General features: G+C 46.7%; 2 protein-coding genes and 1 long non-coding RNA gene across 8 annotated transcripts in view; 2 read left to right on the top strand and 1 right to left on the bottom strand.

Moving 5' to 3' along the window:
- LOC140418495 (uncharacterized) overlaps positions 1-18,236 on the bottom strand; it is a 31,363-nt gene extending 13,127 nt beyond the window's left edge. The window contains exons 1-3 of one of the 3 annotated variants that reach the window (XR_011945084.1): positions 17,526-17,945; positions 12,961-13,076; positions 6,158-8,084 (exon numbers count right to left, since the gene is read on the bottom strand). The gene's annotated coding sequence lies outside the window, so the exon portion shown is untranslated. Of the gene's footprint in view, positions 1-6,157; positions 8,085-12,960; positions 13,077-17,525 lie in introns of those variants that run through there. The other 2 variants (XM_072501964.1, XM_072501963.1) reach the window with 2 other exon arrangements.
- On the top strand, positions 186-17,449 carry LOC140418499 (uncharacterized). Its single transcript, XR_011945086.1, has 3 exons — positions 186-1,746; positions 6,298-6,403; positions 17,171-17,449. It is a non-coding gene; the product is annotated as an uncharacterized lncRNA (long non-coding RNA).
- On the top strand, positions 18,102-26,306 carry LOC140418496 (uncharacterized). Of its 4 annotated transcripts, none has more exons than XM_072501967.1 (3): positions 18,102-18,184; positions 19,733-20,948; positions 26,065-26,306. In XM_072501967.1, exons 2-3 carry the CDS (start codon positions 19,840-19,842, stop codon positions 26,099-26,101), a joined length of 1,146 nt encoding a protein of 381 aa, XP_072358068.1. In that variant the 5' UTR covers positions 18,102-18,184; positions 19,733-19,839; the 3' UTR covers positions 26,102-26,306. The 4 variants fall into 4 exon arrangements, with proteins under 4 accessions (XP_072358068.1, XP_072358069.1, XP_072358067.1 ...); XM_072501968.1 differs by lacking the exon at positions 18,102-18,184 and adding an exon at positions 18,314-18,627; XM_072501966.1 differs by lacking the exon at positions 18,102-18,184 and adding an exon at positions 18,314-19,057.
- Positions 26,307-26,851: the final 545 nt, after the last annotated feature.

The raw sequence follows: 26,851 nt of genomic DNA, 5'->3' as shown, positions 1-26,851 counted from the left end.
GATTTGTTCAGGAGAAATTATCTTTAACTCACTTTACTGATCCTGGAGCAGGAGGAGAGAATGGGGGGAATGTCTATCCTGCACTCACACTGATGTAACGTAGATGGTCGAATTTAAATTCAGTGAATAATCTGAAATTCAAAACTCCATTCCGTATTAATGACCTTGAAACCATTGTGGTGAGTGTGTGGGAAAGGGGAAACTGTGGGACTGGGATTTGCAGCTTTGGGAAATGAGAGAAACAATTACTCCCCAGGGACGAGAATTATCTGTTCTGAATTTCTGACCTGTGTAAACTGATTTTACAGGGTTACAAGGAATGGATTGACAGACTGGAAACTCAAATCAATCATTACATCAAGATCTGATAGTCACTCAATTGATCAGGATCTGAATGTCATCAACTTTTGAATGTGGAAGGATAAATGTTTGTTCTGTCTGTTGGAAAAGATTTTAACCATCAGTGTGACTGGAAAAGCACAAAGAAACACACACACCCGAGCGAGAGTGTTCCAGTGAACTGACTGTGGAAAGAGCTTTAACCAGTTACACAGCCTGAAAAACAGCCCACCATTTACAGCGAGGAGAAACTGTACACGTGTTCTGTGTGTGGAAGAAGCTTCAACTGATCATCCAAAATGGAGAGACACAAGGATGCCGGCACCATTGAGAAACTGGAAATGTGGGGTTTGTGGGAAGGGATTCAGTTACCCTTCTGAGCTGGAAACTCATCACCGCAGTCACACCGGGGAGAGACCATTCACCTGTTCCGAGTGTGGAAAGGGATTCACTCGACTAACACATCTAACTGCACACCAACTTTTTCACTCTGACATGAGACCTTTCAAATGTTCCGATTGTGAGAAGAGCTTTAAAAACAAATTTAATCTTCTGACACACCAGCGAGTTCACACTGGGGAGAGGCCGTTCACTTGCTCCGAGTGTGGGAAGGAATTTGCTCAGTTATCCAGCCTTCTGATACACCAGAGAATGCACACTGGAGAGAAACCATTCACCTGTCCTGAGTGTGGGGTGACGTTCGCTCAGTTATGCAAACTGTTGGATCATCAGCGGGTTCACACTGGGGAGAGATCATTCACCTGCTGTGTGTGTGGCAAGGGATTCGCTCAGTCATCCACCCTGCTGAGATTTCACTTTCTCAGCACTGACACTTTAGATCAAATCCCAATTGTTCTCTTCTCTTGTAGCTGGTGTGTGGAGAAGATCATGTTCACTGTAGATCTGTCAGCACAGAAACTGCACTGTGCTTCTGGATACACTCAGTCTGCACGTCGATGAATCTTTTAAACATGACTTTAGTGAAGGTCTTCTCAGCATTGTTAAGGAGTGAGATGGCCCTGCAGATGTTGCAGTCTCCACTGTCACTTCTGTTTTTGAAAATGTGATGATTTTTGCGTCACACATTTTCTATGAAATGGATTCTACCTCCCAAGAGACGGCTGTGGTAAGGAAGGTGTGATATTCTATGGGACTTTGTGTGTGAGCAGTTCAGCTGGAATTCCAACTTTGCCGGGTGCCTTTCTGCTTGCTCCGTAACCAAGGGCCTTTTCCAGCTCAAGTGATGAGGGTTCCTTGTCCAACTCAACCAGGACAGGAAGCTGCAAGAGAGTCAAACAGAGACTGGGAGGTGTCCGTCTCACAGGAGTACAGCTCACAGTCATGTTCAACCCAACGGGACATCTGTTTACTTCTGGCAGTGAGAACTTCACCATCTGCTGATTTCAGGTGGGCAACCTTGGTGAAAGCAGAAACAAGTGATGTCTTGATCCCATCAAACACAGTAGATTTCAGAGGCAATTCACATTTTGTGATGTAGACTGATCCAGCGATTATTTCACACATTCTCCCTGTCTTTTACAGAACTAACTTGGCTACTTTCACGAGATGGTGTTCTAGCTCAGGCATTTTCGTGACCCGCGGGTGGGGGAGTCACGGAGCCGTCCGTCGCGGCACTCCCGATTGTGCAGATTTGTGGGCAACAGCCGCAGCAGCCGGCTTTCAACAATGCCAGCTGCGAGCGGCCTTCAAAAAGGCCACGACCATATAAAAAAAGAGACCACGCTGCCCATGCGTCACTGCCCATGCGTCCCCGCTCATCGGTACGCAAGCGGAGAAGTTTGCTCACGCGCACCGATAAGCAGGCACACATATGCAGTGCGCCTGCATTTTTAAAAATATGGTCATGGTCTTTTTGAAGGCCGCTCACAGCCAACATTGTTAAAAGCCGGCTGCTGCGGCTTTTGCCCATGCATTTGTGCAATCGGAGTCACAGAAGATTAAAAAAAAAAAATTCTATGTAATCTTCCTGCCTGAAGGGAGGTAGAGAGCAGGTCACGCCCCCCGAATGCCGACCTCACGTGCTTTGGGCCCGATTGAGAGTCCTCCATTTTGTCAGCAGCAAACAAGGTAAGAGAAAATGGTGGGTCGCGAAGGTCGGCTGGCGTGGGTCCCTAAGGTTGGCCGGTTGGTAAAAATGGGTCCCTGGAAAAAAAGTTTGAAAAACACTGTTCTGGCTGTTAGGTTTAAGTTGTACATCAGGTCAGCTTTACTTTTTGCTTCAGTGACAGGTCATCTCTGTTAAGTAGCTCTCAAACCAGTCTGTATTGAAAGTCAGAGAAATCTAGGTGTACAGGTCCACAGGACACTGAAAGGGGCAACACGGGTGGAGAAGGTAGTCAAGAAGGCATACGGCATGCTTGCCTTCATTGGCCGGGGCATTGAGTATAAAAATTGGCAAGTCATGTTGCAGCTGTATAGAACCTTAGTTAGGCCACACTTGGGAGTATAGTGTTCAATTCTGGTCACCACACTACCAGAAGGATGTGGAGACTTTAGAGAGGGTGCAGAAGAGATTTACCAGAATGTTGCCTGGTATGGAGGGCGTTAGCTATGAGGAGCGGTTGAATAAACTTGGTTTGTTCTCACTGGAACAACGGGGGTTGAGGGGCGACCTGATAGAGGTTTACAAAATTATGAGGGGCACAGACAGAGTGGATAGTCAGAGGCTTTTCCCCAGGGTAGAGGGGTCAATTACTAGGGGGCATAGGTTTAAGGTGCGAGGAGCAAGGTTTCGAGTAGATGTACGAGGCAAGTTTTTTTACACAGAGGGTAGGGGATGCCTGGAACTCGCTACCGGAGGAGGTGGTGGAAGCAGCGACGATAGTGACATTTAAGGGCATCTTGACAAATACATGAATAGGATGGGAATAGAGGGATACGGACCCAGGAAGTGTAGAAGATTGTAGTTTAGTCGGGCAGCATGGTCGGCACAGGCTTGGAGGGCTGAAGGGCCTGTTCCTGTGCTGTACTTTTCTTTGTTCTTTGTTCCACCGTTACCAAATGTTGCTGCTGCTGTGTCAGAAATGATTCAACTCCGTGATCCAAACTTCATCAATAACAATGTTGATGTTCAGTGATTATGTACATTTCCACAGTGCCTGTAAAATATTTAACTGTTTTGTTTTGCTTCCTTCACAATTTAATTTCCTAATGGACATAACACTGAAGAAGTCAGTAAGAATTGTCAGGAAAGATTAACCTGCTGATTGGAGATGTTGATTAGTGGAACCGTTCAGACACGGATTTGCATCAAAGATCAATTTAGGATTGAAGTACAAGTTCATAATTTTACTGTAAAGGTGCTCCTGTTGAGAGTTCTTGAATTAAGGAGAAAAATCACAGGCGCTGCTTTTAAAAAGGGGCATTTTAAAAATCAGTGACATCTCCAGAATATTAAACTGCAGCCAGTTGAAGAGATTGTTAACATCAGCAGAATCAAACCAGATATTGTCAGACTATCAATCCTGGATGTGATTGGCAGCAGCAAAACAGCAGATTCCAGTCCCTGCACTCACTTGTGAACTCGCTGGTGTCTCAGCAGGTGTTGCGACTGAGTGAATCCCACTCCACACACAGAACAGATGAACGGCCTTTCCCCGGTGTGAACGCGTCAATGGATTTCCAGCCGGGATGAAGAACTGAATCCTTTACCCCAGTCCTCACATTTCCACGGTTTCTCCATGGCGCCCGTTTCCTCGTATCTCTCCAGTTTGGACAATCAGTTGAAGCTTTGTCCGCACACACAGCACGAGTGCGCTTCCTTCCCTTTGCAAATCGTGCAATGATTTTAACAGGCGGTTTAACTGTTTAAAGCTCTTTGTACAGTCAGTGTACTGGAACACTCACTCCAGTGTGAGTCTTGATGCTTTTCCAGTCAAAGATGTTATAAATGGTGTCGCACAGACAGAACACACAAACATGTCTCCTCCGGAATTCAATTTCTGATGATATTGAGGCCGTGGTGACTCAGTGACTTTGTCAGACCATGCAGTTCGAGCTTCCTGTTTGTAAATCCACCAAATCTATTACCCTGGAAAAGGAGTTCACAAAACTTGAGAAATATTGAACATATAATTCTATTTTCCATGAAAGATATTTTCTTCATTTGTACCTGTAAAGCAGTAAATCCTAATCCCATGCACTCTCTCACCTCCCTTGCTGGATGCAAATCCCAGGGTGACTAACAGTCCCATATTTTACTGAATGTATTTGTGTCCTCTGTCCCAGGCTGCATGCTGCCTGGATGTTGTCTGTCATACAAATTGGACCTTTCTCAATGCACAGGATCATGTTCCTTACTGTTTCTGTGTTCCAACAGCTCTGGCAGACACTTACCCCAGGCGGACTGGTCCCAGCTCTGGCAGAACGCCAGCCTTTCAGTGCAGGCTGGACCTTAATTTTCACCATGAGAGTTGGTCAGCCCGGCAAATCCTGCACACCACCTTCACAATTCTTTTCCTTACAGCTCACCCCCTCCCTCCCCTCTGGCTGGGATCAGTTCTCAACCCCCTCTGTGCAAAGTGAGAATAAAATCAATTAATCAATCATCATTTTGCCTCCTGGTCATTGGGACCCTGAAGCCCCACCCACTCTATGTTCCTTTACCAAGATGGCTGCACTTGAAGCCACCAATCCCCCGGAGCTGGAAATCCAGGGGCTGCAGGTTCTTTATTGGGGGTTTGGGGCCTCCAGCGGGTGTTTGTGAATCGGCCCCGTCCACCCCCCAGGGTTTCCTTCCTTGCCAGAGATCAGAGTCCTCATTGATTTGAGTGCAAAGTGGAAGCTTTTATTTATTACCCTTCCTCCCCCATCCTCTGATGTGAACCATCCTCCAGTGGCTGAAGCAGGATGGTGCCCGTTAACCTGGGCCTGTTCCCGGGAGGGAGGGAGAAGCCCCGCAGCTGCAAACCAGGGAGCTGACAATGATTGTGAAGGGTTTGCGGATCCACAAAGTGTTTCCAAATCCTCCCACCCACCGCCTGACGCCGACTCTGCTTCTCCGGGACAAACAAGTGGCGAAATCCATGTCCAGCAGCCGCACTGCGCGTGCTCCGGATCACAATGCCCGGGGGTGATTGAGGGCGACTCCAGGCCAATAGAACAGGGGGCGGGACTGGAGGACCGAGCACGAGCGGCTGATCCTCCAGCCAATCAGAGTGAATGTGGGGCGGGACTGATCTGGATCTCCCTCATTGGCTGAGACTCTGCATCCTTTGAGTTCTTCCCATTGGCCACGTGGACGCGTGTTCCGAAACCTCATTTCCTGCCTGAGATGTGTTGACCAATGGGAAGGATTGGAGGACCGGATGGACTCTGGTCCTCCAGCCAATCACACTGCGGGCTTTGTGTGAATGAAGTTTGAGTTTCACACAGACTTAAACTGACTTGCTGATTCCTGGCAGCATTTTGTGCTTGGGTCCCGGGTTCAATTCAATGTGGAGTTTGCACATTCTCCCTGTGTCTGCGTGGGTTCCCTCCGTTGTGTTCCAGTTTTCACCCACCATCCAAAGATGTACAGGTTAGGTAGATTGGCTATGCTAAATTGCCCCTTAGTGTCCAAAAAAAGGTTAGGTGGAGTTACTGGGATAGGGTGGAGGCATGGACTTAAGTAGGGTGCTCTTTCCGAGGGTGGTGCAGGCTTGATGGGCCGAATGGCATCCTTCTGCACTGTAAATTCTATGATTCTGTTGGACTTTCGCTCTCCGTCTGATCCGGTGGGTCTGTCTGGGGGTATTTCCCTGGTACAGTCTATGTGTTTGGGTATTTTAGGGAACAGGTAGAACTTCCTTGGTTGTACCTGTTGTTTTTGGTTAATGTTTCTGGAGTCTTTGAGTTCTTCCGGTCCATCTCCAATTCTCCTTCCTGTCTCGGGTATATGGGTCTAGGTAGCTTGGTGTTGTGATTCGTGTTGTTTAGTTGTCTGTCTGTCTCCAGCAGGTATTGTTGTCTCTCGATAAAGACTGTGCTGCTACCCTTGTCTTCTGGTCTTATGAACATATCCGTGTTGGATCCAAGCTCCCGGATTGTCTGTCTTTCTCTCCGGGTAAGATTCTGTTTGTCTCTTGTATTTCACTGTGACAGGGCAGAGACCTGATTGAAGGAATCAAACATGGGAATTCTGGGAAAGATGGACAAGGATTTGGGAGATGACAAAATGTTGAAAGGTTTGAAGAAGAGAGGGAGGTTGAAGTTGGGGCAATAATTTGTAAGGATGGCAGGGGCAAGGGTTTGTTTTATTGAGGGGGTGATGATGGCAGATTTGAAGGACAGAGGGACAGTACCTGAAGAGAGACAAATGTTGACAATATCCATGGACACAGGGTAGTTGGCTGATCAGTAGCTCAGTGGGAATAGTGTCGATGGAGCAGGAGCTGGGTCTCATGGACAAGATGAGCTCTGAGAGGGCATGAGGGGAGATGAGAGAGAAACTAGAGAAAGATGTGGGCTCAGGGCTCAGGAAAGGATGAAATTTAGAGACAGTTTGGTCCGGTGGGATCGTGGAAGGGAGGAAAGCAGCAGAGGCAGCTGATCGGATTTACTCAATCTCAGTCACAAAGAAGCTCCACAAGCTCCTCACACTTCTTGTTGGAGGTGAGGATGGAAGAGACGGGGGAGAGCGAGAGTACTTCAAAAGGAATTAACTTGTGTCAGAGATATTAAAAAGTTTCAACACTGCGTATTTAACAGAAATCTAATTTATTTGACTTTTAGCCAGAATATTAGCCTCTGTAAATGGGCCGGAGTTTGTTATCAGCAGAAAGAGACCCAAATGAACATGATTCAGTCCTGAATGTGAGCAACAGCAAAATCCAATCACTGTGGTTACTTGTGGCCTCGTTGGTGTCTCTGCAGGTGGGATGAAGTGGTGAATCCCTTCCCACACTCGGAGCAGGTGAATGGTCTCTCCCCAGTGTGAATTCGCTGGTGACTCAGCAGGTTGGATGATTGAGTGAATCCCTTCCCACAATCGGAGCAGGTGAACGGCCTCTCCCCAGTGTGAATTCGCTGATGTACAGTGAGGTGAGAGGATTGTCTGAACCCAGTCCCGCAGTGAGAGCATCTGAATGGTCTCTCATCAGTGTGAACTGGGTGGTGTCTCTGCAAGTCAGATGACTGAGTGAATCTCTTCCCACACTTGGAGCAGGCGAATGGTCTCTCCCCAGCGTGAATTCGCTGATGTACAGTGAGGTGAGATGATTGTCTGAACCGAGTCCCGCAGTGAGAGCACCTAAACGGTCTCTCATCAGTGTGAATACGTTGATGGCGCATCAGTTCCCCAGAACTTTTATAGCACTTCCCGCAGTCTGGACATTGAAATGGTCTCTCATCAGTGTGAACTCGCTGGTGACACAGCAAGTGGCCTGAAATAGTAAATCCCTTCCCACACTCGGAGCAGGTGAATGGTCTCTCTCCAGTGTGACTGCATCAATGAGTTTCCAGCTTGGATGGGGAAATGAATCCTTTCCCACAGTCCCCATATTTCCACGGTTTCTCCTCAGTGTGACTGCATTTGTGTCTTGCGAGGCCTGATGATCGAGTGAATCCTCGTCCACACACACAACACATGTACGCTTTTTCTCCACTGTGAGCGATGCTTTTTCCTTCCATGTTCAAAGTACGATGATATTCAGGATATGATAAATTGAGGACTCTGTCAGAACCTGATGTGATGCTTGGTTTGCGTTTCCAAACTTTGAAGCCTCCCCTTCGAACACCCTGTGAAACTGATTGAAAACAGAAAATAGGGAGTGAGAGAGAACCCACAAAAACACAAAGGCAGGTTGTGAAATTGAGCTGAATGAATCTGGTCATTTGTGGGGCCGGCACTGGGAAAAAGTGACCATGAAAACTGGATTGTCATAAAACACAACTGGCCTCTTTGGGAGGAGAGAGAAAGAGGTGAAGAGGGATTTTGTGTATCTACAAGTCATATTAAGAGAGTAGTTGGCAAAGCAAATTCGATCTTGAGCTTCATGAACAGTAATATTGATACCAAAACTATGCTTCCGGTGGCACAGTGATTAGCACTGCAGCCTCACAGCGCCAGGGACCTGGGTTCAATTCCGACCTTGGTGACTGTCTGTGTGGAGTTTGCACTTTCTCCCCGTGTGGGTTTCCACCCGGTGCTCAGGTTTCCTCCAACAGTCTAAAGAAGGACAACTTCGGTGGATTGGCCTTGATAAATTGCCCCTTAGTGTCCAGGGATGTACAGGTTAGGTGGGGCTATGGGGTTACAGGGAGAGGGTAGGGGTGTGGGCCTAGGCAGGGTGTCCTTTCGATTGGATTGGATTTGTTTGTCACGAGTACCGAGGTACAGTGAAAAGTATTTTTCTGCGAGCAGCTCAACAGATCATTAAGTACATGGGAAGAAAAGGGAAGAAAAGAAAATACATAATAGGGCAACACAAGATATACGATGTAACTACACAAGCACTGGCATCGGATGAAGCATACAGGGTGTAGTTAATGAGAGGGTCATTTAGGAGTCTGGTGACAGTGGGGAAGAAGTTGTTTTTGAGTCTGTTCGTGCATGTTCTCAGACTTCTGTATCTCCTGCCCGATGGAAGAAGTTGGAAGAGTGAGAAAGCCGGGTGGGAGGGATCTTTGATTATGCTGCCCACTTTCCCCAGGCAGCGGGAGGTGTAGATGGAGTCAATGGATGGGAGGCAGGTTTGTGTGACGGACTGGGTGGTGTTCACGACTCTCTGAAGTTTCTTGTGGTCCTGGGCCGAGCAGTTGCCATACCAGGCTGTGATGCAGCCTGATAGGATGCTTTCTATGGTGCATCTGTAAAAGTTGGTAAGGGTTAATGTGGACATGCCATATTTCCTTAGTTTCCTGAGGAAGTATAGGCACTGTTGTGCTTTCTTGGTGGTAGCGTCGACGTGGGAGTGGTAGCATCGACCTTTCAGAGAATAGGTGCAGACTTGATAGGCTGAATGGCCTCCTTCTGTACTGCAGAATTCTATGGTTCTAATTCTATTCTATGAATCTTTATAAAGCTCTGGTCACCACTCTTCAGGAAGGATGTGAAGGTTCTTGGAAAAGGTTTCCCAGAATGGTTCCAGCAAAGGAGGTTGAGGGGAGATTTGATTCAGGGACACAAGATTATGCCAGGTTTCCATCGGGTGGACAAAGAAACTCTGTTTCCATTCACTGATCGTACAAGCAGTCGGGACACAGATTTAAAGTTTTGGGTAAAGCCTGGATTGAATTATAGAAGATCCTGAGGGGTCTTGACAGGGTGGATGTGGAGAAGATGTTTCCTCTTGTGGGAGAATCTAGAACGAGGGCATCACTGTTGCAAAATAAGGAGTCACCCATTTAAGATGGAGATGAGGATTTCTTTCTCGAGAGTTGGAAAACTTTGGAACGCCTGCCGGAAAAGGCAGTGGAAGCAGAGACCTTGAATATTTTTAAGGCAGAGCTGGATAGATTCTTGATGAGCAAGGGGGTGAAAGGTCATCAGGGGTAGGCAGGAATGTGAAGTTGAGGTTAGAATGAGATCAGCCGCAATCGTATTGAATGCGGAGCAGACTCGAGGGGCCGAGTGGCCTGTTCAGAGTTTGTATGTAAAAGTTACAGGAGATAGAACATAGAAAAATACAGCACAGAACAGGCCCTTCGGCCCACGATGTTGTGCCGAACCTTTGTCCTAGATTAATCATAGATTATCATTGAATTTACAGTGCAGAAGGAGGCCATTTGGCCCACTGAGTCTGCACCGGCTCTTGGAAAGAGCACCCTACCCAAGGTCAACACCTCCGCCCAACACTAAGGGCAATTTTGGACACTAAGGGCAATTTATCATGGCCAATCCACCTAACCTGCACATCTTTGGACTGTGGGAGGAAACCGGAGCACCCGGAGGAAACCCACGCAGACACAGGGAGGATGTGCAGACTCCGCACAGACAGTGACCCAAGCCGGAATCGAACCTGGGACCCTGGAGCTGTGAAGCAATTGTGCTATCCACAATGCTACCATGCTGCCTATATCATTTTACCGTAATCCATGTACCTATCCAATAGCTGCTTGAAGGTCCCTAATGTTTCCGACTCAACTACTTCCACAGGCAGTGCATTCCATGCCCCCACTACTCTCTGCGTAAAGAACCTACCTCTGACCTCCCCCCTATATCTTCCACCATTCACCTTAAATTTATGTCCCCTTGTAATGGTTTGTTCCACCCGGGGAAAAAGTCTCTGACTGTCTATCTATTCCCCTGATCATCTTATAAACCTCCATCAAGTCGCCCCTCATCCTTCTCCGTTCTAATGACAAAAGGCCTAGCACCCTCAACCTTTCCTCGTAAGACCTACTCTCCATTCCAGGCAACATCCTGGTAAATCTCTTCGCACCTTTTCCAAAGCTTCCACATCCTTCCTAAAATGAGGCGACCAGAACTGTACACTGTCCTCCAAATGTGGCCTTACCAAAGATTTGTACAGCTGCATCATCACCTCACGGCTCTTAAATTCAATCCCTCTGTTAATGAACGCTAGCACACCATAGGCCTTCTTCACAGCTCTATCCACTTGAGTGGCAACTTTCAAAGATGTATGAACATAGACCCCAAGATCGCTCTGCTCCTCCACATTGCCAAGAACTCTACCGTTAACCCTGTATTCCGCATTCATATTTGTCCTTCCAAAATGGACAACATCACACTTTTCAGGGTTAAACTCCATCTGCCATTTCTCAGCCCAGCTCTGCATCCTATCTATGTCTCTTTGCAGCCGACAACAGCCCTCCTCACTATCCACAACTCCACCAATCTTCGTATCGTCTGCAAATTTACTGACCCACCCTTCAACTCCCTCATCCAAGTTATTAATGAAAATCACAAACAGCAGCAGACCCAGAACTGATCCCTGCGGTACGCCACTGGTAACTGGGATCCAGGCTGAATATCTGCCATCCACCACCACTCTCTGACTTCTATCGGTTAGCCAGTTTGTTATCCAACTGGCCAAATTTTCCACTATCCCATGCCTCCTTACTTTCTGCAGAAGCCTACCATGGGGAACCTTATCAAATGCCTTACTAAAATCCATGTACACTACATCCACTGCTTTACCTTCATCCACATGCTTGGTCACCTCCTCAAAGATTTCAATAAGATTTGTAAGGCAAGACCTACCCCTCACAAATCCGTGCTGACTATCCCTAATCAAGCAGTGTCTTTCCAGATGCTCAGAAATCCTATCCTTCAGTACCCTTTCCATTACTTTGCCTACCACCGAAGTAAGACGAACTGGCCTTAGGTTATCCCTAGTCCCTTTTTTAAACAGGGGCACGACATTCGCCACACTCCAATTCCCTGGTACCACCCGTTGACAGTGAGGACGAAAAGATCATTGCCAACGGCTCTGCAATTTCATCTCTTGCTTCCCATAGAATCCTTGGATATATCCCGTCAGGCCCGGGGACTTGTCTAACCTCAAATTTTTCAAAATGCCCAACACATCTTCCCTCCTAATAAGTATTCCCTCGAGCTTACCAGTCTGTTTCACACTGTCCTCTCCAACAATATGGCCCCTCTCATTTGTAAATACAGAAGAAAAGTACTCGTTCAAGACCTCTCCTATCTCTTCAGACTCAAAACACAATCTCCCCCTACTGTCCTTGATCGGACCTACGCTCGCTCTAGTCATTCTCATATTTCTCACATATGTGTAAAAGGCCTTGGTGTTTTCCTTGATCCTACCCGCCAAAGATTGTTCATGCCCTCTCTTAGCTCTCCTAATCCCCTTCTTCAGTTCCCTCCTGGCTATCTTGTATCCCTCCAACGCCCTGTCTGAATCTTGTTTCCTCAGCCTTACATAAGTCTCCTTTTTCCTCTTAACAAGACATTCAACCTCTCTTGTCAACCATGGTTCCCTCACTCGACCATCTCTTCCCTGCCTGACAGGGACATACATATCAAGGACACGTAGTACCTGTTCCTTGAACAAGTTCCACATTTCACTTGTGTCCTTCCCTGACAGCCTATGTTCCCAACGTATGCACTTCAATTCTTGTCTGACAACATCGTATTTACCCTTCCCCCAATTGTAAACCTTGCCCTGTTGCACGCACCTATCCCTCTCCATTACTAAAGTGAAATGGAGGTGATATGAGGTGATATGAGATATGTTTTTACACAGCGAGCGGCAATGACCTGATACTCGCTGCCTATGAGGGAGTTTGAAAATAGACACAATGAATGATTTGATTTCAAAAGGAAATTGAATAGACATCTGAGGGAAATAAACATGCGAGGATACAGGGAGCAGGAGAATGGGACTAACTGGATTGCTCCAGAGAGCTAGCATGGATTCAATGGGCTGAATGCCATTCTCTGTGTCATCATGTCTCTGACTCTTTTGTGTGATCTAGTTTTGTAATTTAACCCCGGGGGGTGTTCAGATATCATTCAGGTAAAAAATCTGTGCTACACTCCCTCCGAGGCCATTCTATCCTTCCTCAGGTTTGTTGCCCTGAACTGAACACAGTTCTCCAGGTTTGATCTAACCAGGGTTTGTGAATCTCGGGGCTTTTCCAGTCACACTGAGACCTGAAATCTTCCCTCACAGACAGAACAGACAAACCTTTTACCTTCCACACCCAGATGCTGCTGAAATTTAGTTTCCAATGAACCGAGTGACTCTGTCAGATCGCGATGTGACATTTGGTTTGCGTTTCCCGTCTGTTCAACCTCCACTTCCAGTATTCTGTAAATTTACAGAAACCTCACGGTCAGTTGAGGAGGCCAAATCACTCTGTTATTATTATTTTTTAATTTTAAAAATAAATTCAGAGTACCCAATTCAATTTTTCCAATTAAGGTGCAATGTAGCATGGCCAATCCACCTACCCTGCACATCTTTGGGTTGTGGGGGCGAAACTCACACAAACATGGGGAGAACCCCACATGGACAGTGACCTAGAGCCGGGATTGAACCTGGGACCATGGCGCCGTGAGGCAGCAACGCTAACCACTACTCCACGGTGCTCTCCAAATCACTGTTTTTAAGACAGAGATAGATAGGTTCTTGATTAATAACAGGATCCGGTGTATGGGGAGAAGACAGGAGAATGAGGATGAGAAACATATCAGCCATGATTGAATAGTGAAACAGGCTCGATGGGCCGAATGGCCTAATTCTGCTCCTATGTCTTTATGGTCTTACAAGTCAAAGGCTTGCTGAAGTCCATGTAAACTACATCAACTGCACTGCCCTCATCTATACTCGTCACCTGCTCAAAAAATTCAATCAAATTTGTTAGGCATGACCTCCCTCTAACAAAGCCATGCTGGCTATTTCTGATCAAATCTTGCCTGGAGAGGCAAGTAGATTCTCTCCTTCAGAATTCTCTCCAATATTTTCCCTGCCACTGATGTGAGACTCACTGGTCTGCAGTTCCCTGGCTTATCTCTACAACCTTTCTTAAACAGTAGGACCACATTAGCTGATCTCCAGTCCTCTGGCAATTTCCCTGTGGCCAGAGAGGAATTAAAATTTTGGGTCAGAGCCCCTGCAATATCCTCCCTCACCTCCCACAGCAGTCTAGGGCACATCTCATCTGGTCCAGTTTTAAACCTGCCAGCACCTCCAATACCATGTCACTCCCTATGTCAATTTGCTCAGGATCTTCAGTCTCTCTGCCCAAGTTCCATATCTACCTCCTCATTCTCTTGGGTGAATGTAGAAGCCAGGTATTTCTAATACAACTAGTATAGGTAAAAGATAGGTTTAAGCATAAATATTTAGCCCCAGTTTTAAATACCCATTTAAAAATGAGAATTTCAGCACCCATAACCTCAGGTCATCTCAAACATATAGCTTCAATGGATACATGAAACAGCATAATTCCATCATAGATTTAAACAGCACAGTTGCAAGACAGTTTGACACTATGCTTGTGCTGCTGTCAAGGACAAGGGCTGAATTCCATGGCAACGAGGTGGCAGGAGTCCAGTAACTAAAGCTCTATTGTTCTCTTTTCAGGCCATTTGTGATTACAGCGTGAACCACATTCCATAGCTTATAAGGCCGAAACATTTTAATGGATAAAACATTGAATCGAATATATATTTGATTCCAGCTTTCTCGACATGAAGTCTCCATTGTTACATTAGTCAAGCTATCTTAAAACCAGTTTATTGCTGGTAAAGATTAGCAGAATATCACATTCCATAACATGCAGTCATGAAACAATTAAAAGCTAATGTTGCACATTGAAGATGGACGGCTTGCCGTCAAATCAAATGTGTTTGAGTATAACCCAAACCAATTAGGATTATATTGGGGTGTGATTAGATGACTTAAGACAGATATGAAAGGGTATAACTGAAAAGTTTCCCCCCGCCATTTTTAGTCTGTCAGTCTGTTAGTCTGTCTGTTAGTCCATCTGTCTGTTAGTCTGTCTGTCCAGTCAGTCTGTCTTTGTAGTGATGTAGTGTTTTTGACTTTGAGTTTGAGTTTAGCTGAAGATTAGCTCTCTCTCTCTTCATATTCAGACTTTGATCCTTTTAAAAGTTACTTTCGAACTGTCTGCCTAAACAAAAAGATAATGTCTGTAATTCTCTGAAAGCTTCAAATTGTCTACGAATTGCCTTTTAAATTACTTTCAAATTGTAATCAATAGAAGAAAAATAAAAGAATTCCTTTTGGCACCTGAGACGTTTTAACTGCAAATTTCTGCTGAGTTCCAGTAATCGCAAAGTGCTACTGGTAACCGAATAGTAGGAATACTATAATTTCCTTCAACTTTACAGAGTCAAATAATAGTAGGAATCTAACAACTTGGCGCAGTCCAATAATATTAAAAGATTCCTTCAGTGAAGACAGATGTAAAGTGTTCATTCAACACCCGACCAATATCCTCTGGCTCCACTCACAGATTTCCACCTTGGTCCCAAACGGAAACACTATTCTTGATCTGATGAATGATCATGCTGACCTGAAACATTAACTCTGTTTCTCTCCACAGATGCTGTCCGAAATCCTGCAGATTTCCAGCATTTGCATTCTTGTTTAAAATCACAGCAGTCCAGGTGGTGTCTAACCCGGATTTTATATATCTCAGTGCTTCTCCAGTCACACAGATTCCGGAAATCTTTACCAACGAACAGGCCAGAAGAAATAGGAACAGGAGTCACTCATCCTGCCCTTTGAGCTGCTCCCCCATTTAGTGAGATCACAGCTGGGCAGCACAGTAGCACAATGGTTAGCACTGTGGCTTCACAGCGCCAGCATCTCAGGCTCCTTTCCCTGCTGGGTCACTGTCTGTGCAGAGTCTGCACGTTCTCCCCATGTCTGCGTGGGTTTTCTCTGGGTGCTCCGGTTTCCTCCCACAGTCCAAAGCCTTGCAGTTTAGGTGGATTGGCCATGCTAAATTGCCCTTAGTGTCCAAAAAGGTTAGGAGGGGTTATTGGGCTAGGGGGATAGGGTGGAAGTGAGGGCTTAAGTGGGCCAGTGCTGACACGATGGGCCGAATGGCCTCCTTCTGCTCTGTATGTTCTATGATCTAACACTCACTAAGTCCACTTTCCTACCTTATCTGTGTTACCCTTAATTCCCCGACTGATTAAAAACATATCGATCTCAGCCTTGCAACTGATCAAGGACTCGGCCTCCACATTTCCTGGGGTAAAATAAATTTTTTCCTCATTTGGCAGTCCCTCCATACCCAGAAGCATCCCAGTAAGCCTCCTCTGTACTGCCTCCAATGATAACATATCTTTTGTTAAATAACGGGAGCAAGACTGTACACAATGTTGTAAATGTGGCCTCACTGGTAGCTTGTAGTTACAGCAACACCTCTTCACTTTTATACTTCAGCCCCCTTGAAATAAAACATGCAGAACTAGGCTCAAACTATGGCCTCTCCTTCTAGAATGTCCAACAAGGGAAAACATCCGCTCTATGTCTGCCCCATCAATCCTCTTTAGCATCTTATGTACCTCAGTTACATCTCCTCTCATTCTTCTAAACACCAGTGAGTACTGGCCTAAACTGCTCAAATCTCTCTCCACTTGACCGCCTCTGAACCGCCTCAAATACATTTATGTCATTGTCCAAGTAAGGGACCAAAACTGTAGTATTCCAGATGTGGTCTCACCAACGCGCGACACAGTTACAACAGCACTGCCCTACTTTATACTCTATTCCATGACTGGGGCTGTTTAGCACAGGGCTAAATCGCTGGCTTTGAAAGCAGACCAAGGCAGGCCAGCAGCACGGTTCAATTCCCGTAACAGCCTCCCCGAACAGGCGCTGGAATGTGGCGACTAGGGGCTTTTTACAGTAACTTCATTTGAAGCCTACTTGTGACAATAAGCGATTTTCATTTCATTCGCAATCAAAGCCAAAATTCCATTTGCCTTCCTTATTACCTGCTGCACCTGCAGACTGTCTGCGATCCGTGCACGTGGGCACCCAGATCCCGCTGTACAAAAGCATTATGAAGTTTCTCTCCATTTAGATAAGAAGTTGCCTTTTTATTCCTCTGACCAAAATGAATAACCTCCCACTTATGCACGTTAAATTCCATCTGCCACATTTTGGCCCACTCACCTAACCATTTGTTTATTTCTTATTTCCTCATTGCAACTTGCTTTCCCACCCATTTCAGTGTTAGCTGCAAATTTGGCTCTCGTACATTCTATCTGTCCCATAGTCATTAACTTGGATTGTAAATAGTTGGGGCCCGAGGACCGAACCCTGTGGCACACCACTAGTTACAACCTGCCAACCAGAAAAAGACAGATCAGCATAATCCAAGTCCTCTCACACCTGCTATTCTCTCTTCCATCGTGCAGAAAATATAAAAGTCTGAGAACACGCACAAACAGATTCAAAAACAGCTTCTTCCATGTTGTCACCAGACTCCTGAACCACCCGGTCATGGACTGAACTGACCTCTCCACGTATCTTCTGTACTGAAGATGTAGTACTACCCTCCAGATGCTTCATCCAATGTCTATGCATTTACATTGTGTATTTATCGTTATGTCCTATGTCTTTCATGTATGGAACTGTACGCAGAACAATTCTTTTCACTATACCCGAGTACGTGTCAATAAATCTAATATATCATGCCCTCTCTGCTGTCTGTTGTTTAGCCAATCCTCAATCCAAACTAATATATTACCTCTCAACACCGTGGGATCTTACCTTGTTTATTATCTTTTATATGACACCATATCAAATGTATTCTGGAAGTCCAAATACATCTACAGGACCTCCATTATCCACTTGGCTTGTTACATCTTCCAAGAGCTCACAACAAATTTGTCAAACACGATTTACCCTTCACAAAACCACTGATGGATTGCGGTTTGACTTTCCAAATGTCCAGTTACTACTTCCTCAATAATGGATTCCATTCCCAACAGGCTTTAAACTTACTGGTTTCCTACTTTCTGCCTTTTTGACCCGGAGGGGTTACATTAGACTTTTCCTCTAATGCAGTGACATTGTCACTGGGTCAGTGTCTCCCTCCTGGTCTCTGTGAGGTTGTTTGTGGAGAGAAGCCGGAAGTGGCGGATAGTGAGAGTGGAGAATGTTCATTTGTTTCACATTCGGCACTGGGGTTGGTAAACCCCGCCCCCGACACTGACCCCTCACCTGACACCTCACAATGCGCGGGGTGATTGACGGCAGCTCCAGGCCAATGAGAAGAGAGGGGGCGGAACCAGGGGACCGAGCAGGAGCGGCTGGTCCTCCAACCAATCGGAGCGAATGAGGAGGCGGGACTGGGCTGAGTGAAGCATGCGCAGTGTCATTAATGGCGATGTGAAGAAGGTTCTTTCTCGGATTCGCAATCAGTAAAGGTGGGAATGGCGGGACGGAGGGATCAGCCAGGTCGTTACACACGGTTCGAAAACATGTTATAGAAACAGGAAACCAGAAAAAAAAACTTCCGGTACCCGGTGACCTGAGGAGTGGCCGCAGCTTTGTCACAGACAGAACTAACCGGCCGCCATCTTGTTTGCGTGTTCCCAGAAATCCGCATGCGCACAAGCCTTTTTAATTGGGTACTCGCAGCAGTCAAATGATAAAAGGCCAGTAATGGGAGAGAGGTTAAAATATGGAATGCTATAGTGGCTGGAATTAAATGAGTGCAGAGATCTCAAAGGGGTGTGGAGGAGATTACAGAGATCAGGATGATCACAATTAGAGGAAAAGAAGAATGGGAAATTTCAACTTTCGGTGCTTCTTAAAAGGAATCGTTTGTAGATCAGTGAGCACAGGGGATGGATAAACAAGACTTGTTGTGAGTAAGCACATGGGTAGCAGAGTTTTGGATGGGATGGAGGGGTTGTTGGAGGCCGGCTGGGAGTGTGTTAGAATAATTTGGCCGAGAGATACCAAAGGAATGAATGATAATTTCTGCAGCAGATAAGAATACACTAAGGCGGAGTCAGGCTGTGTTACTGAGGTGGAAATAGGTGATCTTGGTGGTGATGTGGATATGTGTTTGGAACCTCATCAGGTGTCACATATTTCACCAGCGTTGTGAACAGACTGCTTCAGCCGTACACATTTGACAGGGATGGAGTTGGTGGCAAGGGAGTGGAGTTTGTCGAGGGGATGAAGAGAATGGGTTTAGTCTTCTCAATATTTAAATAGTGGAAATTTCTGCTCCTCCAGTACTGGATGTCAGACAAGTTCGGATGGTGTGTGTCTTGGAGTGAAACTTGCAGGTGATGGTTTTCTCATACATCTGCTGTCCTGGTCCATCCAGGTGGTGCAGGTTAAGGGTTTAGGAGATTTTGTCAAATTGTGATTCAGTTGTCGGTTGAGAAAATGTCTCTCCATTGCTCCTGTCACTCCCACTCCCTTCTCTCTCTCTCTCTCTTTCTCGCATCATTTCTGTCTCTGTCTCTCCACCACGACTCACTCTCTTTTTCTCTCCCTTTCTGTCTTTCTTGTCACATGGAATTCCCTCGCCCAGAGGATTGTGGATGATCCACCATTGAATATATTTAAGGTTAAGATGGTGAGATTTTTGGTCTCTCAGGAAGTCAAGGAGATGGGGAGCTGGCGGGAAAGGGGAAGGAAGACCAAGATCAGCCACAATCGTGTTCAATGGCAGAGCAGGTTTGACGGGCCGAATGGTCTACTGCTGCTCCTGTTTCTTGTATTCTTGCAGAGGCCCAAGTCTTGTGTGGGCTCAAACTGGGTGGCAGGTTGCCTTCCCTGAAATACATTAGTGAACCAGTTGGGTTTCATAACAATCCAGCAGTTTTCATGGTCACTTTTTCCCAGTGCCGGCCCCACAAATGACCAGATTCATGCAGCTCAATTTCACAACCTGCCTTTGTGTTTTTGTGGGTTGTCTCTCACTTCCATATTTCTGTTTTAAATCAATTTGACAGAGTGTTACAAGGGGAAGATTTGCATTCAGGAAACTCAAGCCAAACATCACATCAGGATCTGAGAATCGCTCAATTTGTTGTAACGTGAATATCGGTGAATTTTGAACATGGAAGGCAAAAGCTCCGTTAACAGTGAGGAGAAACCATGGGAATGTGAGGAGGGATTCAGATCCACATCTCAACTGGAAATTCATCATCCAAGACACTCTGTGGAGAGGCCATTCACTTGCTCTGATTGTGGGAAGAGATTCTCTCGATCAACCAGCCTGCTGCAACACCAGCGAGTGCACACCGGGGAGAAACCATTCAACTGCTCCCTCTGTGGGAAGGGATTCACTCAGTCGTCCAACCTGCTGAGACACCAGCTAGTTCACACTGGGAAGAGACCATTCATCTGCTCAGAGTGTGGGAAGGGATTCAGTCGGTCATCTGACTTGATGACGCACCAGCGGGTTCACACGGACGAGAGACCATTTAAATGTCCAGACTGTGGGAAGTGCTATAAAAGTTCCCGGGACCTGATACTCCATCAACGTGCTCACACCAACGAGCGACCGTTCAGATGCTCTCACTGTGGGACTGGGTTCAAGCAGTCATCTCAACTCCGTGAACACCAACGCACTCACACTGGGGAGAGGCCTTTCACCTGCTCCGCGTGCGGCAGTGGGTTCAGTAGGTCATCAAACCTGCGGACACACCAGCGCACTCACACTGGGGAGAGACCTTACACCTGCTCTGAGTGTGGGAAGGGATTCACTCAGTTATCCACTCTGCTGAATCACCAGAGTGTTCACAATGAGAAGAGACCATTTAAATGCCCAGACTGCAGGAAGTGCTACAAAAGTTCCCGGGAACTGCTCCACCATCAACGTGTTCACACTGATGAGAAACCTTTTAAATGCCAAGACTGTGAGAAGTGCTTTAAAAGTTCCGGGGAACTGATGCGTCATCAACGTATTCACACTGACGAGAAACCTTTCAGGTGCTCTTACTGCGGAACTGGGTTCAAGACATCATCTGACCTCACTGTACACCAGCGAACTCACACTGGGGAAAGACCGTTCACCTGCTCCCAGTGTAGGAAGACATTCACTCAGTCATCCAGCCTGCTGGCACATCAGCGAGTTCACACTAGGGAGAGGCCATACACCTGCCCCAAGTGTATGAAGAGATTCACACAGTCATCAAACCTGATGAGACACCAGCGAATTCACAAGTAATTACAGTGAGTGGACAATCTGATCAGCTGCTCTGCTGCTTCCCTCCCTTCCACTAGCTCCACTGGGCCAAACTGTCTCTAAAAATCCCCCTTGTCTGAGTGTGAACTCGGATCTATCTCCGGTTTCTCTCCGATCTCCTGTCATGTCCTGTTCAATCTCATCTTGATTACGAGACCTGCCTTCTGCTCCCTTGACCCAATTCTCACTAAACCGCTGACCATCCAACTTCCCCACATTAACTGATATCGTTAACAGTTCTCTCTCTCTTCTGGCTTTGGCCCTCTCACTTTTAAATACACTATCTTCACCTTTCCTGAGAAAACAACCTTTGACCCTAACTTCCTGCAAAGTACCACCCCATCTCCAAACTCCCTTTCCTCTCCAACATGGTGTCCCCCAAGGATCTATCCTTGGCCCCTCCTATTTCCCATCGACATGATGGCACTAGAATCCATAGAATCCCTAAAGTGCAGAAGGAGGCCATTCGGCCGCTCAGGATTGCACTATACGCCTGAAAGAGCGCGCTAGCTAGGCCCATAACCTCACCCTATCCCCATAACACCACCTAACCTGCACATCTTTGGACTGTGGCAGCACCCGGAGGAAACCCACACAGATTTGGGGAGAATGCGCAAACTCCATACTGACAGTCATCCAAGGCCAGATTCAAACCTGGTCCCTGGTGCTGTGAGGCAGCAATGCTATCCACTGTCCCACCGTCCAAAAGTACCATGTTAGTTTTCACATGGACACTGACAACACCAAGCCCTACCTCACCACCACCCCTCTCCATTCCTCCACTGATACTAAATTATCAAACTGTTTATCCCACATCCACTGGATGAGCAGAAATTTCCTCCAATTAAAATTTGGGAAGATCAAAGCCGTTATCTCCAGTCACCATTTGAAATTACGTTCCCTAACTCCCGGGCCCATCCCTCTCCCTGGGAACTGTCTGAGGCTGAACCAATCCGACGAGTTTCTGATTACATATCTACACCATCGGAAACACCACGGAATTCCACCTCTGTAACGTTACCTGTCTCCAGCCTGCCCCAGCTTGTCTGCTGCTGGAATCCTCATTCAAACCCACATCAACTTGAGGTTTGACTATTCCAATGCATTCGTGACCAGCCTCTCTCATTGATCCTGCTTCCCAGCACCTGGAAAGCTGAAATCATCCAAAACTCTTGCTGCTCATATGCTTTCCCACCCCAAATCTATTTCATTTTTATTAATTTTTCCACTTAAGGGGCTATTTAGCATGGCCAATCCACCTATCCCGCACACCTTTTTTGTTGTTGGGGTGAGACCCACACAGACACGGGGCGAATGTGCAAACTCCAATGTACAGTGACCCGGGATCGAACCCGTCCCCAGCACTGTGAGGCAGCAGTGCTAATAACTGCGCCACCATGCTGCCCTTTTCTCACCCCAAGTTGAGGGGAGAATATGGTGTAGTGGTCATGTCATCTGGACTAGTTATACAGAGGCTCAGGCGAATGATCTGGGGGCACGGGTTCAAATCTCAGCATGTTGACAGGATGTGGGAGTGGGTAGAACATATTCCAGAGCTTTGTGTCGAGGCAACTGAAGGGGCAGGGCCACCAATGGTGCACAATTGAAATGGGGGGCAAGAGGGGCCACAATTAGAGGAGGGGGGGGGTTGTGTAAATAGATGGCTGTCTGCAAGTTGAGACATTGGTCTGCAGAATTTTGAATGACCTCAATTTTATAGATGGGAGAATGTGGCAGAGCCTTCAGGAGTACATTAGAATTGTCAACTCTGGAGGTAATCCATAGTATGTACTATGTTTTCATGTATGGAACGATCTGTCTGGACTGTACACAGAACAATACTTTTCACTGTACCTCGGTACCCGTGACAATAAATCCAAATCCAAGAATCATAACAGAATGCAGCAACCTGCACACAGGGGAACTTGGACAGCCAGCACGGGGATCAACCCTGTAACCCTGGCATTATTAGCACCACACTCTAATCATTCTCGATTCACTGAATCGTCGACCCTGCAGAATGGCCACCATCAGTGTTAGAAATCTTTCTATATTCCCAATTGCCATTTCATTTTGCCTTGCATCCCTTTCACCATTTAATCTCTCCTGCATTTCATAGACCTCTCAGAGCCTACTTGTGACAGTAATAATAATTATTATTATTACACAATCGAGTTCAGGTCAGATTCCTGACTCAGGAGCATTAAAAGGCCCCTGGATAGAAAGAACCACTGGCTTATGCACAATAATAATAATAATCTTTATTATTGTCACAAGTAGCCTTACACTACACTGCAATGAAGTAACTGTGGCACCTGTTCGGGTACATGGAGGAAGAATTCAGAATATCCAAATTATCTAAAGGAAAGGTTCACTTACGTAGGTGTATAATTTGATTCTTAATTTTATTGATTCCCGTCCCAGCGTACCCATTCGCCACATGATATCAAAACAATTCACTGTTCACTGGTTTTAACATTCAATGACAGTGTTTATACCCAGTATCCCCCGCGGTGGGGAATGTCCTCCATTCACACCACAGGAGAGTAGTGCGCAAACGCAGTACCGCCCGGTGTCTGGAGCATGTGCAGTGATAGCGATGGCAAGTCTCTTGTCTGTCATATCGCCAAATTGGTGAAGATGTGGAATGCGGAGGGAGCAATGGAGCTGGTGGGTGGACGTGGAGGGTTTCTAAACACCTGGTGAATGCCTCAAACCCCGAATATGAACCTGCGGGTCCCTCATTTGCAGCTCCGGGCTTTATCCCCCCAAAAGCCCAAGGTTAACTGTTGATTTAACGGGGAGAGAGCATTTGCGCCGGGTTTTGGAGATGTAAAATATGGTGGGCGGGGCTTCAGCACATGTTCCCACCCGGGTCCTAGCGCCTGACAAAAACATCAATTTAATTATTTTCTCACTCGTGTTTCCATAGCGAGCAATTCCTGGAACTGGTCACTAGTCTGATACCAAGGGTTTATAACTTGAGAGGCTCACACGCAACACGTGGCTGACCAGGACTCTCTCCCACTCTTGCCGTCAGACATTGGTGTGCTGAGAAGCATTTGCACACTTAACCTGTTTGACCGGGTTATGAACATACTTTCCTTGGCCATCATGTCCTGGGGTAGAACTCGAATCCGGAGATTCTAGCTCAGAGGCAACCACACTGCTCCACAAGACCCCCCCCCCCCCCCCCCCCCCCCCCCCCACCCACCTTGCCAGGCTATTTAATAATAATGATCTTTGTTGTCACAAGTAGGCTTACATTAACATTGTAATGAAGTTACTGTGAAAAGCCCCCAATCACCACACTCCGGCACCTGTTCGGGGACACAGAGGGAGAATTCAGAATGTTCAAATTACCTAACAGCACATCTTTTGGGACCAAAATTAACCAAATATTGAGGAGCAGTCCCTTCAGGTAACTATACAGGGGCTGCAACCTTTGAACAAATACTTGGCCCATGGACTCATCAAGGCTAAAAACATCACTTGCAGCCTAATGAACGGTCGCACAGTTGTTAGCACTGTTGCTTCACAAGGTCCTGGGTTCAATTTCCGGCTTGGATCACTGTCTATGCGGAGTCTGCACGTTCTCCCCATGTATGCGTGGGTTTCTTCGGGTACTAATGTTTCCTCCCATAAGTCCCAAAAGACGTGCTTGTTAGGTGAATTGGATGGGAATAGAGGGATACGGACCCAGGAAGTGTAGAAGATTTTAGTTTAGATGGGTAGCATGGTGGGCACGGGCTTGGAGGGCCGAAGGGCCTGTTCCTGTGCTGTACTTTTCTTTGTTCTTTGTTCTATTCTGAAGTCTCCCTCTGTGACCCGAACAGGCGCCGGAATGTGGCGACTAGGGGCTTTTCATAGTAACTTCATTGCATTGTTAATATACGCCTACTTGTGACAGTAAAGATTATTTTTTAAAATTAAAATTTCCCTACTAGAGCTGATGAATGGTGGCCATTGTTCCCACAATCCCCCGCGGCCCAGAAACCGCTCGATCCAACTGACTCATTGCGCAGGTGCTGAGTGCGCATGCTCCAGGCCCAGCCAGCCGCGGGGCATTCTGGATGGCTCCTCTGTTCCGAGTCGGAGAGGACCGGGAAGTGGTGGTGCAGATGGGCTGCAGTAAACTGGTCAGGATATGGAATCCAGGGGGAGTGATGGAGCCAGCTCTGGACGGAGAGAGTTTCTCAACTCCTCAGTGAACGCTGTAAACCCAAAATAAGACGCTGCCGGAGCGAGTTTGTGGCTCCGGTTCCTGAGCCTGGGATCAGGGCCAGGTGAACGGCCGCCATGATGGTTCAGAGAAAGGAAGAGCGCATGCGATGGTCTCTGGGTGACGTAGGAGAGAATGGGCAGAACCTTCAGGGTCTCTTTTCCAACTGGGTCCTAGTGCCCGGATACATTATTCAGTATATTTTAAAGTTGTTAAATGGAACTGCCTCACAGCGACTGAGACCCGGATTTGAATCCGAACTTGGGTGGCTGTCGTTGTGAAGTTTGCACATTCTCCCCGTTTCTGCCTGGGTTTCTTCCGGTGCTCTGCTGTCCTCCCACAACCCAAAGATCTGCAGGTTAGGTGGGGTTATGGGGATAGGGTGGGGGAGTGGGCTTGGGCAGGATGTTCTTTTGGAAGGTCAGCTTTGCTGCACAGAGGGGTCTGGGCTAGTCGGAGCGGAAGAAGATCTGCTCCTGATCTGTTTAAAACACCAATTTGTAGATCCAGATTGGAGCCCTATGGGGGGAGAATGTACGGCTTCCTCTGGCTGCTCGCCTCTCTTCCGTGGTCTTGTCCATGTTCAGGTGGCCCTGGAACGGAAACATGAGGTGTCCTCCAGTACACTTGACACCTTCCACAATGGTTGGTACCTCAGGGTGCAGAGTGCTTCTGAGACACTGAAAACAACATTCTGGTATGTTAAAAAGTTTTCCTTGTTTTTGTTGTGATTTTGCCTTCTTTTACTTTGATTGGGCAACATATTTGGGGAAATAAGAGAGAGAAGAATATTCCATTGAAATTAGAATTATTTGTTCTGAATTTCTATCTTGGGCAGACAGTGATACTGACACAGTCAACTCCTTTTACAGGGGATTGGAAGGAGAGGATGTCACACATTCACGATGAGTTGAAGATCACCAGCCGTTGATGTAGGAAAGGATCTGAAACATCAGTGTGACTGGAAAAGCACCGAGGCCCACACCGACACACACCCGAGTGAGAGAAACTATTACACAACCTGAAAAACCATCACATCATTCACAGCGGGGAGACACTGTACAATTATTCTTTGTGTCAACGAGGCTTTAACTGATTATCCAATCCAGTGACACCATGGTGAAACCGTGGAAATGTGGGGACTGTGGGAAGGGTTTCAGCTCCCCATCTGCAGTGGAAACTCATAAACACAGTCACACTGGAGATAAGTTGTTCACTTGCTCCAACTGTGGAAAGGAATTCACTCAGTCATCCAGCCTAATGACACACCAGCGAGTTCACACTGGAAAGAAACCATACGATTGCTCTCAGTGTGGGAAGAGCTTCCGGTGTTCATCCCACCTCACTGAACATCTACGGGTTCACACTGGGGAGAGACCATTCCACTGCTCTGAGTGCGGGCAGAGATTCACTTGTTCTTCCCACCTCATTCTACACAAGCGTGTCCACACTGGTGAGAGGCCATATGTCTGCTCTGTGTGTGGGAAAGGATTTATTAGATCATCACATCTTCTTAGACACCAGCGTGTTCACACTGAAGAGAAGGCATTCACCTGCACTGAGTGTGGGAAGAGTTTCACTAATTTACCTAATTTTCAGAATCACCAGCGAATTCACAATGGAGAGAAACCCTTTACCTGTGCTGAGTGTGGGAAGGGA

This window comes from Scyliorhinus torazame, chromosome 5 (genome assembly GCF_047496885.1).
Source record: "Scyliorhinus torazame isolate Kashiwa2021f chromosome 5, sScyTor2.1, whole genome shotgun sequence".
NCBI classification, from domain to species: Eukaryota; Metazoa; Chordata; class Chondrichthyes; order Carcharhiniformes; family Scyliorhinidae; genus Scyliorhinus; species Scyliorhinus torazame.
Note: the sequence above shows the minus strand (reverse complement) of the source record. Positions and strands in the feature narration are given on the sequence as shown.

Excerpts from the sequence above, each read along its gene's own strand:
- LOC140418496 (XM_072501967.1), top strand. The coding sequence starts at position 19,840 with ATGGAAGGCAAAAGCTCCGTTAACAGTGAGGAGAAACCATGGGAATGT. Across the intron at positions 20,949-26,064 it reads AGACACCAGCGAATTCACAA|GGGATTGGAAGGAGAGGATG; the intron begins GTAATTACAGTG and ends CTCCTTTTACAG.